The sequence below is a fragment of the Chaetodon trifascialis genome, chromosome 4 (assembly GCF_039877785.1).
Source record: "Chaetodon trifascialis isolate fChaTrf1 chromosome 4, fChaTrf1.hap1, whole genome shotgun sequence".
NCBI classification, from domain to species: domain Eukaryota; kingdom Metazoa; phylum Chordata; class Actinopteri; order Chaetodontiformes; family Chaetodontidae; genus Chaetodon; species Chaetodon trifascialis.
This window is the reverse complement of record NC_092059.1, coordinates 12,071,422-12,088,759: the sequence shown is the minus strand read 5'-3', so window position 1 is coordinate 12,088,759 and position 17,338 is coordinate 12,071,422. Positions and strand designations below refer to the sequence as shown.

General features: G+C 44.5%; 1 protein-coding gene across 1 annotated transcript in view; it reads left to right on the top strand.

Annotated features, from left to right (window-relative positions):
* Positions 1–15,815, top strand: part of acbd6 (acyl-CoA binding domain containing 6) — a 29,396-nt gene extending 13,581 nt beyond the window's left edge. Inside the window, exons 7-8 of the mRNA XM_070961831.1 lie at positions 13,034–13,064; positions 14,942–15,815. Coding sequence (XP_070817932.1) covers positions 13,034–13,064; positions 14,942–15,096 — 186 coding nt within the window. The 3' untranslated portion in view covers positions 15,097–15,815. The remainder of the gene's footprint in view (positions 1–13,033; positions 13,065–14,941) is intronic.
* The last annotated feature ends 1,523 nt before the right edge of the window (positions 15,816–17,338 follow it).

Below are 17,338 nucleotides of genomic sequence, written 5' to 3'. Positions count from 1 at the left end.
CCATATCAAGATAATGACAGCAGAGGAGGATTGATGTATAGATGGAGGCTCTCGTCCTTTTTGTATCATATTTACAGTCATGTATCTATTATTAAAATATAAATTGATAACTTCACGTGCCAAGATTTTTCAGCCATCATGGGAGGAAGCATAAATCTTTGGCCAGGCAGTGATAATAGATGGCCGAACTTGAGTAGACTTTGAATTTATTTCCCTCACACTTTTGTCTGATTTTACCGCTTTTCGTATCAAAACTAGTGCTGTCGAGCAAAATGTATCTGATTAATCTCACGCTTTGTGATTAATTCATGTAAATTTATTACGTATATCAATATATTAACCCTCAATTGAAATGTATTTCGGCATACGAGGGAATAGTTGATCTCTCACAGATTGACGTATTCAGTCTGCATATGAACGTCTGTTCCAGTGTGGCTTGGCGAGACTGGTTGCTCACAGTAGCATCAGGGGCTGTGTGAGGTCTGACCTCAGAGCTCGCTGCTAAGTGCTTTGCGTTAAGGTGATATTTCAGGCATGAAGTCCTCCAATGTTGCTTCTTTAGTCTGGAATCCTTTGTAATTGAGCAACCGCAGACAGGATGACGGTGATCTAGAAATTGCAGGTGTGTTTCAATTATTTAATATCTTATTCTGCTTTTTAAAAATGTGTCTTTTTGAGCAAATACGTGCACACGAAGGAATTAAAGTCTAAAATAATGTTTGGGAGGGAGCATTGGTGCATTCAGGCCGTCAGGACCTTTTCACCTGCCCGTCTCTCAGGTGTCAGAGGATGTCGGCCGTGGAGACGACTGAATATTAAAGACACTGGACCTCTGCAGCAGAGTTACTGGGAGCAGATTTATGAGGTGGCAAAGAGGTGGCTGAGAGAAAAATATAGTCAGCTAAATCATAGCACTCTGTCGCAATGCCAAATTATCTCACTATGTAAAGCTTACAGACCGATATGCTTCTCATTAGAACCTGCTCGAACGTCCTTTTCTTTTCTTTTGTTTTTTCTTGGGGGTGAGTCAACAAGGAAAAGAACCGAGGGAGAGACAAAAGGAAAGGAAAGCGACGTTTTTGTTATATTAGAAAAAGATAAAAGTTGCTGGGCGGCTTTATACGTCTGTCCTTTTCCCCCAAAGGCTCTGTCACGTGAAACGAAGAGAGTGGGAGGTTGTGTGCGTCCACGAGAGGAATAGAGGAATGTTTGGGTTGTTTGCGAGCTATTAGAGCGACCAGTAATCTCTCTTGACCTCTACCAACTGCCGAGCAACCAGTAAATAAAGATCAAACATGATTTATGCTTAATTTGTTGATTAAAAGGGGGAGGGGGGACTTCAGAGTTAAAACAAAAAGTATTATTATTTGCTTGGCAGAGGAGGAAAATCGTTTGAAATTAATCAACTGATTGTTTTAGCGAATTGTTCCCAAACCCTGGTAACCTGCATTAAGGGCTCGTTTGATAGTTAATCCTGGATCAAGGCGGGGGGGATACAATAGGTAGCTGTGTGTGTTTGAATACACAGATCACAGCTCTGCCACCTGCCAATTGTAGATCAGGCCCTGGTGTTGGTACTGTACATTAACCCCCCCCCATCCCCCCCCATCCCCCCCCATCCTCACTGCTCCAGCAGCTAATACACCCAGAGAAAGTGGGGCAGACAGCACCAACTGTGGGAAAGATGGCGGTAAAACCTCACTTAATGTAATAATGGAAATTAAGGCTTAAACACTGGACTTATATTTTGTGCACTAGAATGTATTTAAGAGCATTAACGAGGCCTCGGCTTAAGTTTAGGACATTCCATCATATCACGACAGCAGCGACAACAGATCACTCTGTACAGATTCACCAGTAATTAGCCTTTAGCTGTTCAACGAGATGAAGAATAACTGCTTTAAAGACGTCACAGTGTCAGACCTGCATGAGTAGTGACTGAAATATGTGCCTCCACCTGAGCAGTGAAAGCTCCCTCAGATTCTTGGTTTAGTTTACTCGGATAATTCGGATAATTCTAGTAATAATTTAGCTATTGATCAATTAATCTCACCACAAGGTCTGTTTAACAGCTTTTTGGAGCTTTTGATCAGATGATCTTCTTCAGCAGATGCAGATGGATTCGTAGATGTTTATATTTTGTTTATGTTTATTGATGACGAGTATTGGTGTAAGTACCGAAAAGACTCCTGTTAGAGCCGGTGTCAAAATACTTCAAACGATGTCCAGCACTAATTACAAGTAACAGACCTCATTCAGATGAATGATATTTTACAGCAAGAGGCAAAAGAAATGAGAAAAACGTGCATTAAAACATTTTAACGGGACAGAAACAAATAAAAAGGCGTCCGTTCATCTGATTCTGCAAGTGCTCCTTTGAGAAAGTCAAGTTAACGCATTCAGAATTGGGAGTCTCATATATGTTTTGTGGATTTTAAGTGATCATTTGTGTGACTAAAAGTTGAGGAGCATTGTCCTTTAATTGGTCTAGCCATGTGTGCGTGTGCGCGTATGTGTGCGCGTCCGTGTCCGCTCTGCCTGTGGTCATTCTCTGTCCAGACGGTGTAATCCCACACCAGCAGCTAAGCCTCATCCCACACACACGCAACTTTTGGTTTCCAGGAGGAAATCCCAAACCTTCCTCCAACCCTCCCAACAAGCTGCAGGGTTGCCATGGAAACATGCATTTATCGAAAGGACGCGCCCGTTCATGGGAACTGGAGTCGAAAAGGCACGTCTTTGTGACGGAGGTGCTGCGGAGTACAACAAAGGTCAGGAATGGCCCAGAGCGGACTTGCACAATGTGTGATTTAGGGCGATTACTGAGAGTGACAGAGGTGGGATTAGGCTGAGAGAGGAAGGACAGGTGAGACGCAGGTAAACACAATGCCAGGAAGGAAACAATGTTAAGGCAGGTTTAAAGTAAGAGGCCGTGATTGGAGGAAAAAGCAGCGCAGGTTTTAAGCACATGGCCGTGTCTCACATGCTTTTACTCGACTCTCCGCCTCTCTCTTTCCCCTCTCCTCATCACTCTCCCCTCCCCCATAAGCTCCCATCCCCTTCACTCCATCCCTCCCTCGCCTCCGCCTCTACTTTGTATTAAAACAACATGATCCATGAGGCGGGGAGGGCGACTCGCAGCACCGCTAATTCTAATTAATCCAGCGTGGTAGCACGGCCACGGCAGGCCCCAAGCGCTCCCAGTCTATCAGATAGAAATTCATAACTTAATTGAGGTCAGAGCCTCGAGCCGGCAGAACAAAAGTCTCCAGCCAGGACCAGCTAGATCAATAGTAATAAATATCTGACTGGGCGGCCTACAATTGGTGGCTAGAGAGCACACAACAAGTCTCTTACCCGTAGTCTGCATGTAGAACCAGCAGGGATATCTGGGAAGTGTGTAGCTGACTGTGTGTGTCCGAGGGGCATATCTTATTAAATTTACATGGTTTCTTAAATGTACAGTTTCATTATTTGTGTCTGATTGTGGAAAATATCTCAAAGGATTGCTTTTTAAACTAGAATCAGCAGTCTGTGCTTGTCTGCTTGTGTTGAGAGGAAGCTCTGTACATAGAAGTGCACATGGCTGATTTGTAATGGCAAAGTCCACTCTCAAGGTATGGATCCATTGATTGGTTATTGATGTGAGGGGTTTAGGTGGACTCGCACTGTGGGTTTATAAGTGTAATGGAGTAAAACCGTGAATTCATGAGCATGTGAGATCTGAAATTTGTATGATATAAAGCTGAGACCCTCTGATATTAGCTGTTAGCCTCTCATATGTCAGTATAAGATAAGATAATATAAGATAAGATATTCCTTTATTAGTCCCACAGTGGGTAAGTTTCAAACATGCATTAAAGCTGTAGTAGGCAGTTTATTTTTCCCGCTATTGGGAAAAAAATCCATAATAACGTCTCAGCATTTTGTAATTCAAGTGAGAGAAAACTAGACTTCTGCATCTCCTCTTGGCTCTGTTTTCACGGGAGACTTTGACCAATCACAGGTCATTGCAGAGAGAAGGTGTTCCTATTGGCTGTTCTACAGCAAACGCATGCACACGTCCCTTCAGATGGTGAAAGCCTGGTCTCGCATGGCCAAACCTGTCTCCACACTCCATTGGAGAAAGTGAAAGTCCAAGCTTGATTCAGAGGCAGAAAATCCTGCAACTCGTGATAAATTTCCAGCACGTCTTTCCGCTTCATCATGCTCGATGCCGTGACGCTGGTATCTACAAGTGGTTTAGTTGCAGTACAGAATACCAAAGATATATTTCAGGTAATTTGATATGAATAGTAAAGTGTTTTAAAGACTGATATCGTGTTGAGGTAATTCCACTCAAAACATTAGACTGCCATATCAGTCAGGACGACAGCTAATGATTATATTCAATCAGTATATCAGTTGTTTTTTCAATGAATCTTTTCACATATAAAACATCAGGAAACAGTGAAAAATGCCCCTCACAGTATCCATCCAACAGTCTGAATCCCCAAAATATTGCAATCTTTTTCTTAATTAGATGTCGTAAAAGAGAAGAGCTGCAAAATCATTTGTTTGAGCAGCTGGAAGCGGAGGATGTTTGGCTTTTCTGCTCAATAAATGACTTGAACGATGAATCAGTAGACCGATCAATGAATCAGCTAAACGTTTCAGCTCTCTTACATTGGCTGGCTTTTTGAATGTTTATAAAATCCATTTGGCTAGATGGGCACAGGTTAGTGCCACTCTTGAACTGTTAATTAGTTTAATAATCCGGCGTTGCTGTGAAACAGTGCAGATGTACAGCATGTTGAATGAATGTAAAAAATACATAACGTCAGACTGCTGTATAAATATGGACGACTGCAATCACCAAATAGCACGAGGCTGCCCTTTTTTTCTCAAAGGAAGAAGTGTTTCGGACAGCTTCCTAAATAAAATATTGTGCCAAATTCTCAGACTCACAAATCAAGTAACATGTCAGAAAAAATATTTCATTTTAGTCAAACTGAACCAATCGGAACCTTTAGCTTCTGTCCATGCGCGTTTTTCATGAAAAAGCATATTAAGCCTGTATAAATATTCATTACATTTCATGGTGAGGTCACAACATTCAGCAAAAATTCAACATTTCAGCCTTTTCTGTGGATATTATGCAGCTCCACTGTGGGCATCGTACAGCGTTTTGCATTCAAGCTCGGCCTGCTGTTGTTGCACAAAGAACACTGAACCCTCTCATCTGTGTCCTCTGCTGTGGTGTCAACTACTTGTGTGATCAAAGTGGTAAATATACACACACACACATTCACGCGCACACACACACACACTCCCGCGGTGGTTGATTGAAATTCTACAGTGGAGGCTTTATTACACGTTTGTATCCCTCCCCTTTCCCAGCACTGCCTCCTATAACTAATGGCTCAGTCAGGCCAGTCATAACAAATATCCAGCAAGATTCGTCATAATTGTGTGTGTGCATGTGTGTTTGTGTGTGTGTCTGTTTGTGTGTGCATGTGTGTGTAATTGTGCAACCTATCCCCCAGAATATATAGGGTCTTTTACTAAGAGAGGGCAGCGAGGTGGGAAAGTAAAAAGATGGAATTTATTGAGGATTGAAAGAATAAAAATAGAGAATGTAAGAGGATGAAGGGAGAAATAAAGCAGGTAAACAAAAATATGAGATGGATACTAATGAAGTTTGGACGATTTGACTGTATATTGTGATAAAATTTGTTTGATGTTTTACTGTTTATACCATGGCGTATGTCCTTTTCACCCCTCTGGGTGTGTTAGGTTATTGTTGGCCATGTTGCAAATCAGTCACCATGAATGCTTTATGGAAGTCTTCTATGATATTTGCATGAGTGTGATAAACAAAAAAACTCTGTCTTGAAATGATATCGTAATATATATTGATAAAACATCAAATTACAATATGAAATACATAAATGAAACTGATAATTTGATGTTCTTTTTGTAAATATCTGCTCGTTCCGAATTTGATGCAGCAACACGTTTCAGACAAGTTGGGCAGCAAAAGAGGTGGAACGCTCCAAAAACACCTGTTTGGATCATTCCACAGGTAAACAGGTTCGTTGGTAACAGGTGATAGTATCATGATTGGGTATGAAAGGGGCATCCTGGAAAGGCTCATGCGCAAGGATGGAACGAGGTCCACCACTTTGTGAACACATGATCGTGTAAAGGATATGACTACGTGAGCTCAGGAACACTTTGTGTTGTCAGTAAACACAGTTTGTTTGCAAATGATTGCACAGCATTCTAATTTTCTTGGTATCAGGGTCATGCATGTTTATTTGTATGAACGCGGTTCGTATTCAGCTGGGAGCTGGTGCAGTCGGTGCTACAGTGAGAACCTTTACACAATGTCATGTCTCTGCAGCAGAATAATCCAGGACTGAGATTCTCCCAGAGCTTAGCGCACACGATAATACAGATATTTAAGAAAGCTTCCTCTTTATATTGACAGCACATGTTTTATTGCCCCTGCATTTACAAATATGTGTATGTTTGTGTCTGCCTGCCTCACAAATCTGTTTAAGTAGAGGAGGGTCATATTTCTTTTAGCATTTTGTGATGTTTATTTTGTTTTCTTTTGGAAGATTAACACTTATTAAATGGATAGAGGAAAATCTGTCCATCTTTTATCATTTTCAAGCAAAGAGAAGGCAGGACACATCTTGGCAGAGTATAATACAAACACACACACCTTGACATTTTATAGGTCACACTGTAAGGGACTCTTATAGGATTCATATTTAGTACTTGCCGCACATTAGCTGGACTCGATGAAATGAAAGCTGTTGCCGCGCTGTGTTAAAAGTGCCTATCGGACATAGATACAGTTATGAATCTATAATATGAGCACTCAGAAAAGAGCCAGCGACTTGACAGTAATAGTGCAGCCTAAAGAGCCATTCCAGCAGGTAACAGTCCTCTTTGCCATCATCAGCTGTTGTTTCTTTCTTATTGGCCTCTCACTGGGCCTTGCCTACACTCAACTATTTGATTTCCATCGTTCTTAACCATCCACATAAATTGTCAGGAGCATTAAAGCTGTCCTCGACCGCTTCAGACGGAGGAAGGGGGGGTGAGAGAGTGAGAGCTGGATACAGACTGCGAGGGGAGGGGACGGGGTGAGGAGAGAGAATAAACAAAGTAAGTGTTTTGCCTTCCATCAGTCTCCCGCAGTACTCAGCTTTATGAGTCCCTCACTCCAAATGCCTCAGCCGCAGCCCCCCCTGCCTGGCCATTGATTTTCATATTACACTCTTTTATGTATTTATTTATTTCATATATTTCTTTTTAAACATCATCGATGAGCCGCAGGAGGACAGACGGGGGCCTCTGGCGATGTTAATTCTCAGTCTCAACCTTATCCTCCTCTCTGATGGCTTTAATGGAGGCTAAGGTGTCCCACGGGAACGAGCGAGCTTGGCAAAATGGGGAGGGAAGGGGAGTGCGGAGGGGAGGAAGATGTGAATGAAGGGAACGGGGATGGAGAGAATGGATTTATTTAGATTTATATTAATGGAGATTTTTTTCTCTTTTGTGTGGCGATGGAGAAAGGCAAGAAAATTATTATTTAGCATTGTGGCTAAACGTCTGTTTGGGTTTTTAAAGGAGCTTTTACATCAAGATTCAGGCTGCCTTCAGATACTCGTTACCCTTTGTTCGGGAGTTGTTTTGGGGTGGATGACCTGTGCCGACGTCAGTTGTATCGCACGTTTCAGCCTCTTGACAACTCTGACACAATAAATATCTATAATCCCTGGCATCCTCCAGGACCCCTGTCAGCCCTGGACCAGTGAATCATCCAGGACTTCCTCCCCAAACTGTGAGGTTGCTGATTGCTGCTGTGGGTGTGAGGGGGAAGGGGGGGGAGCACTGGGGCACCTGAAGGACACTCCTCGGCGGTGTGAAGGGCAGGGAGTTTTGGCGTCGGGCTAATTTGGCCAAGGGTGGCAGTGCTCACACACTGAGTGGCAAGGTTACCTCTCCCTGCTCAGAGAGGAGACCCAGATTCAATTAGGGCTGGCCCCGGTCTGCAGATCCTTTTAACACGGGGGGGCCTTCCCAGCGCACACACGCAGAACCATACGCAGCAGACATCGGGGAAACTCATGTGCACGCACAGGCAAAGCACTATGTTTGTGTGGTCTTGCTGCATGTAGAGATTTCAGTGACCATTCTGCATTTACGTTCACGACAAATCATGTTCAGTCCGCATTACCGAAGCATACCAAAACACGTTTTTAGCTCGATCTCCTACGGACTGCCGCTGGTTTCTTGACAGATCTGTCACAATAAACATATTTTCTACTTCTCTTCACAATGTCATCATAATGCCAGTTTCAGTAGACTTTTGAAGACACTTCCTTGGTGGTGAGAGTTTGCAGCTGTGGAAGAGGAAAAGTTTTGCCGTGGAGTTGGTTCTGTCTGGTCCATGATGCTGGTGCCGTGGCAGCTGCTCTGCTTACAGATGGGACCTGGTGAAGGAGGTCTTCCTCTCCTCCATCTTACTCAGATCTGTGTTCTGCTTTCTGATTAATGGCACCTGCTCATCATAATGCTATCTGCTGGAATCTGCATACCAATGATCCCAGTCGGCTATCGATTCACCCCTCATCTTCCCCACACACACACACCCTGGAGACTGATCCACACACACACACACACACACACACACACACACACACACACACACACACACACACACACACACACACACACGCACGCACACGCACGCACACACACACACTCCCTCCCTCCCCCCGGCCACTGTCATTATAAAAGTCAGCAGCTGCTGCATGCATTGATCATAAATCATAATTGCTTGTCCATTTTTCCCCACTTGTTTAATGTTGCTGTCAGTGGGGGGAGAGAAGGGGGAGGCGGGGAAAGGAAGAGAGGAAGAAGAGCTGCAAGAAAGTTTGCTGAGACACAGAAAGATGAGCTAGAAAAAAAAGAAGCAGGGGAAGTAGAGATGAGATATGACGGTGAGACAGAAAGATGTGGAGAGAAATAAAGAGCGAGTCGTTTGCAGAACAAAGAGAGAAGCCTTCACGCACACTTCAGTGCAGTCAGATAGTGGCCATCAGAGGAGCCGCTTCACCTCATCTATTCAGCTGTAGTGGTGGCACATTTTGCGAAACATGTTGAAAGTGATTTTTGTCTTTCAGCTCTTGCAGATAATCTACTGTCTGCCCTTGCAAAGAGCTCTGAAAGTGCCGCACTGCTCCCTCTAAAAGAATAAAAGCCTCCTCTTGTTTTGTGACGTAGCCAGGATGACTGCCATCTTGGCTAAGTTCTTGATTGTTTATATTAATTACACTAATGTCTGAAAATGACAGTCGGCGTGATTCACTGGAGTTAAATTCCAGCACCTTTAAGAAGTGTTTTTGATTTCCAGACGAAACATTTGTTAGTGAAAGACAGTGATGGAGCCATTGTGTGCCAATAATGTTCTGTCCATCTCAAAATGAATGGCACTTAAATTATAGTTACTGTTGAGAATGACACAGTTCTTATTAATAGGTGTCAGAAAGATGTCAAACAGAGCAAACATGGCGGCACACGAGATGTTTTCCCCTCTTTTTTTCAGAAGGAGAGGGAAAAAGAAAAGGGAGGAGATGAGCAAAGACAATCTGCACTGTGGCCTCCAGATCACCCACCATATACCATAACAACCACTGGCAGTTGGCATGAAAACATGGAAGCTTTTACAGTCCATGGAGACAACACACACACACACACACACACACACACACACACACACACACACACACACATGCTCTCTCTCTGCTTTCTTCAGTCTCATACGCTGCAGCAGACTCCACAGCTGGTGGTGGATTTGAGTGACCTTTAACCTCCGCCCACAATCTCCTCTCTGGCTCGGACGCAAACAAACAGAATGAAGCACACACAGACTGAAACCTAGTTTCAAGCGGAGATAGACTCAAGGGACCTCTGTGTCCTATTTGTATCCCCCGACTGAGTCAAGTTTCCGCCTCTGATATGCCCTTGATCCCTCCTCTTAATGCTGCTGTAAACAGCTTGGGTTGTTTGCAGTATTCTTGTGCCACCGTCCGAGGATTGTGAGGGCAGACTGGTGGAGAAAAACAAGTTAAACCACTTTCCAGACGTGAGCATGACATCTGTGACAGTCCCCTTTGTGTGTTCTGTGCAGATGAACAGTTACAGACTATGTTTTATTTGATCCTGCTTGGCTTCAGTCTGACTCTGAGGAGCCTGGTCGCTCCTGCAATCTTTTAGGGTAATCTGACTGAAAAAGACTGAAATGCATACACTCAATCATTTGGTCCGTTTTCTCTTTCTTTGTACCGATTAGAGACAAGTTACAGTATTATTTTTGATCTGCAAAGGCACAAAAGTAAAGAAATGAAGTTGTGCGCTCGTATCTTTCCACATTTGCTGTCTCGCTCTTTCATCCATCTTGCTTCACATCGTTAGTGTGGTAGAAATGATAGATTGGTGCAACTTAAATTCAGCAAAACTGCAATTGTACTAATAGATCAATCCTTATCCATGCTGCTCCTAAGCATATTGCTCCACCCCATTAGGGCGATACACTCCACGGTGCTGGATCTCTGCTGCTGCTGCTGCTGCTGCTGCTGCCGCTGCTGGTATTGTGCAAGCAGCTGCTTTATTGAGCACTCTGCTGACATCCAGCCCAGCATTTCTGCACCGCAAGGGGAAACTTTGGATGACATGTAAAAGCAGGGGTTCGGTGCGACATGCCTCCGTAATGGGATGGGAACAGGGGTGCACCGGAGAGGAGGAGGAGGGGTGCGGGGTGGCTAACTGCAGGTATTGGGGGAGAGTGGTGGGATGGGGATGGGAGGGTAGAGAGTGTCTCTTCCAGGCTGCTTCCAAAGCAAATGGAAGACAATCCAATTTCCTGTGATTCCATCAAGCCTCCGTCCTGGATGCAGGGGCATTAGGGAACGCTGAGAGGACAGGCCGCTGACCCCTCACATGAACATGCAAGAGGCATGTACGCTACGCACACACACTGGCACGCTCAACGGATTTCCTCACAAACATGCACGTGTATCTGTATCTTTGCTTTCAGCCTCACTGCGTTTTAAATAGGCACTTCTGTACCGAATGTTAGGTAAGGCACATTTTCAGCTTTCTTAGTTTTGTGTGTGTGTTTGCACGTATGTGTGTGCATGCATGTTGAACAATGAGCCGCAGATTAGCGCCCGCCGCAGATTAGGGATTAAGCCCCTTACACTTTAATTATAACTGTATGTATTTATGTGCATCAAGGTCTTTCACTAGGCCCCGGCTGTAAACATCTGCCACTGTCCCATTATGCCGTGTGTGTTTGTGCATGTGTGCGCATGCATGTGTGTGCACGCACACTCTCTAAATATGGCAGAGCTTCCACCTTTTTATTTTTAAAGGAAATGGCTGGGCTGAAAATTTTACCCTTTATGCAATTGTGTTATACAGTTCTCTCTCTCTCTCTCTCTCTCTCTCTCTCTCTCTCTCTCTCTCTCTCTCTCTCTCTCTCTCATCAACATCATTGTGAGAGACGGACACAATGTGCGTAACACATCACAGGTTGCGATTCAATTCGCAGACAGACAGCATTGTTGCCTTGGGTTAACTACAGCACGCTTTCCACGCTGGTGGCGATTTGCATCTGTGCTCTGTGAGCCACCCAGAGGGAATAGAAAGCTCTAATCCAATCAGCAGGTCCCTGAAGTGCTGCCCCTGAGAGAGAGAGAGAAACACAACAATAGGATCACTCTGCACTGGGCCCAGCTAGAGAGGGAAGACAGGAAAGGGACGAAGAAGGAGAAGGAAAGGAGGGATTGGAAAGGATTAAGATTGAAGAGGAGGCTGAATGGAAAAGAGAGAGAAAGGTGGATGTGGTAATGAAAGGAGAGAGAAAAGGGAAGAGAGGGGCGATGGTGGCCGAGGTAATGAAAGAAAAGAGATGAGGGAGATGTGGTTTGGAGGAAGGAGAGGTCAGAAGAAGAGGAGGAAGGATTGGAAGAGAGAAGAGGAAGGACATAGGAGTAACCAGAACAGGAAGGTGCATGAGAGGATCTGCCGTTAGAAGGGCAAAGGTGGAAAGAAATGAATAATTACACCATAACAGTCTGAGTAATTTGGAAGTATTTCCACTGCAGTGACATTTTTCGGCAGAGGAGGAAATGTCACTGCGCCTGCTGGCTTTTAATCTGCCGCCGAGAGTTTGAAACCTTTTGTTCTTGGCTCGACGACTGCTCTTGTTCTGAGACTGGAGGCAACAGTTTGACCATTTATCATCATTATGAGGTGCAAAGGCAGGCTGGAACAGTGATTAAGAACTGAATGTCCTGTTGATGATGCCCGTCATATAACACACACACACACACACACACACACACACACACACACACACACACACACACACACACACACACACACACACACACACACACACACACACACACACACACACACACATTTCCCCATTCCCGTTCCCAATCCTCAGTTCTAACAAGAATTATATCTCTATCACTGACCCCTCGAACCCAAGCATCATTTTTACTGTTCAGAAGACAGACACCCACATATATCCACACACACACACACACACACACACACACGCACCCTGATCTGGTGTTACACATAAGGCTGCAGTTTCAGTAGCTCACCATTCAGCTTGATCAGAGCTGGAAGTCACCAGCAAGTTGAAAGATTTGACTTGCAGGTCACATGTTTCTCAAATCAATATCTCATCTTCTCATAATCCCCCTTTGGTACAATGAAAACATGGCACCCTGTGTCCAAACCAACATGGAGGAGGTAATTGGTATTCTAGTAGCTGAAAGTTTTCTTGTTGACTCTTGGGAACATTAGTAATTTGCCATTTTTCTCCCCAACACAAATCCTGCCAATATGTATTTTGTTATTCCCGATGTTGTTCTTTGAATTTACGCTCTCTGGGGTATTTTATTCCCTGCTGGTCGCAGGCCTGTTGATGTAAGGACTTGTTTTTGTCTTGCAGGATAATGAAGGACAGACAGCACTACATTATGGTAAGAAGGCCTCTCTTACTCATCTTTACAGTCCAAAATGTTGCACAGTCACTTTGAAAAACACCACAATTTACTCTGTTTCTGCTATAAAGCTTTTTCTAAGTGTTGTGTCTATTTTTCAAACAGTAAATATCGCATTTTGGAAGGAAACTCTGCACATTTATCGTACACTGACGTCATTATGTTGTCTGCGTGTGCGCTCTCTTCATATACAGCAGCCTGTTTTCTGTGCACACCCGCTCTTTGCCCGCATTCATCTCAGATTTGTCATCTTTCCCACCTCTTCCTCCCACTCTCTCCTCCATCCCTCATCTTTATTTCCTCTAGTTTTTTTTCCCCCACGTAGTTTCTCTCATTCTTTTCTGCTGTATCCTGTGGGTGTATGTGTGCATCCTTTGGTATGTATGTGTGCATGTGTGGACGCCTGTCTGGTTTTGTTCTGCGCGCGTGTGTGTAATAATCGCCAGGCCTCCCAGAGGAAATCAGCACTGGTCCTTAGACTCCCCTGACCCTCTTGTGCCCCAACACACATGTCCCTGAGGGGCGGTTCCCCTGTCCTCCGAGTGTGTGTGCATGTGTGCGTGTGTGTGCATGTGTGTGTGTGTGTGTGGACCATCTGTTGGTGGCGCTGGAGTGGGCATGTTGCATCACCCACCGGCAATCTGCACACACACAAACACACACATCGTCAGCAGAGGAAGCCCCGAGGATGGGGCATAAAAAGATGACTAATAAACATAAGCGATGAACTCCAAGAGACAAATAGCAGAGAATGAAAATTCATTCCCACCTCTCTTTGCACAGGGCCACAGTGGCTGGCAAGTGATTAATTGAGGGTTTACTGCTCACCATAAATTGTTCTCCTCCTCTACGGCTCCCCTGAGGGCCAGCCACTTTTTACAGCTCAAGGCCCAGGCGAGACACCCTCCACGTGCGCACACACACACACACACCGCTGGCTAAATAAAATACTGTTTAGAGCAACAAGAGGAGGACTGCAAGCGTGGCTGGAAAAATAAGCCAAGCTTTGTTAGTCGGATTTGGCTGCAAGATAAGTGGTTTCTTATGGAGTTTGACACTCACACACCTCATAGACACGGCTCAAGCGTGCACACACACGCTTGCTTACACACTCGTGTGCATTCCGATGTATCATCATATCTCATGCGCTCCTGCCAGCCAGCCCGCCAGCCACCCCTGGGCTGGAGGTTAAAAGGCCTGGCTGTCAATCACCGCGGCTGCTGACATCAGCGATCATGGCGCAGCACAGAGTCCGCTCTTTAAAAGGAGTGAGCGATTGACACCGACAAAGAAGAGCACTCAGATCAAGAGAGGAAGAGAGAGCAGATGAGGGGGGGGTTGAGGTGCCAGAGGGGCGAGGGGTGCATCGGGAAAGCAGGGACCCGCTAACTGGGTTAAGAAAGTGCAATCCCCCCCCTTTCCCCCTGCTTATACAGAGAGAGAGGAGACCCTTTTAGTGGGGCACAAATTGCCAATGGGGCAGAAATGAAGTGTTTGAGAGAACCGCAGGTCCAGGCTAGTGTCAGTGCTGGGCCTACAGATGGGCTTTTCATTAACTGCGGCACTGTACGTACTTTATTAAAGTACAGTATGCACAAGAGGTTTAGATTTACTGAAGCCTGGTACACACCATCATAATGGTCTGAAATGAGCCGCAGTGCTCAATCTAATACTCAATTATGACATTTGCCTAGGTAAGATTAAGTGATAGACAGTGTAACGACACTCCTCTACTGAGTTCACCTCCATTGTTTCAGTGTGACATGGCAAAAGTCTGTTAACTTTGCTGTGTTCTTCTCCTAACTCGATATGTTATCTCATGTATTAAACTTAATTCTCCTCTCTTCTTTGCGTAGCATCGGCGTGCGAGTTTGCCGACATCGTGGAGCTCCTGCTGAACGCCGGGGCCGACCCGTCCATCAAAGACATGGAGGGCTCTCTCCCCGAGGAGGTCACTGAATCCAGCGCCATCTCCTCTCTCCTGCGTCAGTACACTGCTCCGAAAGGCTAGATCTCCCACCCGACACCGCCCGGTCCCCGCCCCTGTCCTTGTCTCACTCTGTCCATCCCCAGCAGGATTGCAAAGGTTTTATTTGACTTTATTTCCAAATACTTGAGGTGAGTTTGATTTCGTTGGCTTAGCTCTTTGGAACTCTAGGGTGGAAACATTAGCCCCTCCATATGATAAGACACATGAAATGAAGCACACCGCATGTATTTCCATTCATCTAAATACTGTATACTGACTTTATATGCCCAGTGGGGTTGGGTGATATGACGATAATTGTGAGATGATGGAGGTCTGTCATCTGGTCGTTACTCTGCGGAGGTGGCTGTGCTTTAAATGTCTCCTCTGAGCAGGACTGCTTATTGACGGTATTGGGATGAAGGATTTGTGCATCAATGTGATGAAATATCTGGATTTGTCAGGTGTTGAAGTCACTGGAGGAACCAAAAACAGACATTCCCTTCCACTTATTTTATCTATAAATGCTACAAACTTTCTGAAAAGTCCCATCACAGCATATATATTGTCAGCGTGATCTAAAATTCCATACTGTAACAGAAGATTTTATGCATATCACCCACTCCTACTGCCCAGGTCTGACAACCAGCCAGGCCTTTTAGTCTGGGTCAGCTCGCTCTGACCATTGGTTCATGATTCAGTTGTGTTACGTTCAAGGAATGCTTTAATCATTTGTCATTTATCACATTAAAGTCTTCAACAAATCTGTTCCCTCCCTTGTTTTCTGTTCATTAGATAACTTACAGTCAACATCAGATGAGTGTGCTTTAACACAGTGCAAACACACACTGCAAGTACATAGTACACTTTGGGTATAGTACCCTTGAAACCCATCCCTACATGTACCTAAACCCTGTTTTGCATTTCCACCACAGACTGTACTCTTAACTATGAGCAAAGTATTCAGTGATGTACTTTAAAGCAAACACAGATACTTTAAGATAAACTTTATTAGGATAAAAGCAGGTAGGAAAGCAATTACAAATAAAAAAAAACATCTAATTCAAGAAAACTTGAGAAAAGTTTGGGAGGGTCACACAAAAAGTACCACCAACCAGGTCTAATACATGTCAACAGAGACCCCCTTTAAATTTGGCCTGTCTGTAACATTGAGGTATATCAAACGGATGATGATGAATGGCTGAATATCAGACTGCCAGTTAACATTGCAATATACTAAAACATGATGAGACTAGCATGTAAAAACACACACATGACCCAATGTGTATGTTTGGATGAACAGTAAACATGCATACAACAACAATATACTGTGCAGTATATGTGCATCTGTGCAGACATAAATACACACATGTGTTTATTGTAAAACTTCGGCATTTATGAATGGATATGGACACGACATACACGCTGGACTCTACAACCTGCCTCTGTAGTATTATGTCATATAGGAGGCATCTGGATGTTCTCCAAAAATAACCAACACATGGTCTGAGTCCAAATCTGCTTTACTCATCCTCAAGCCCCTCTGATCAGCACATTCTCTCTGCCTCAGCTCACACACACACACACACACACACACACACACACACACACACACACACACACACACACACACACACACACACACACACACACACACTCCACCAGATGAGAATGTACTAAATCTGGATCCTGGATCTTAACTACAGCTTCACGAAGATGCAAATGCACATTTTGTACACAACAGTGGGGACAAAGCTTAATCCTCTGCTCTCTAACGCACTCTCTTGCTCCACGCCTGCCCTCATCCCCCAGTGTTTTACTTAAATCCGCCTTGACACAAGGCGTTAGATAACCGTCTCAACATGTCTGCTTGCAGCCTGTCAGTCACTCGCAGATCTTTGACAGCAGTAGATGGTCTACTCCGCATTGGTAGTCATCACCAGGGACACCGCTTCAAATTCAATTTTTGTCTTGACAGCTGTTGTACAGTTACTGCAGTGAATTGAGATGCAAGTGAGCTTTGCTACACATGAGGTGAATTAAATTCCCTCCACCTAATGTCTATATCTGCATCCATGCGCTGCTCTTCCCTCCTGTACAAATCACACGGAAGAAGAGGGCCCAGAGTATTTTTTCCTAAAACTATCATCATTCACTTTTGAAGACTCCAGCCGTAGAGCCTTCCTCAATGACATTTCCTGCGTCTCCCCTGATGAATTTTTAGGAGGAACTCCTGCATAAGTCGAGAGGAAACCTTTTGAGTATTCAACCTGAGTCTGAGACATGA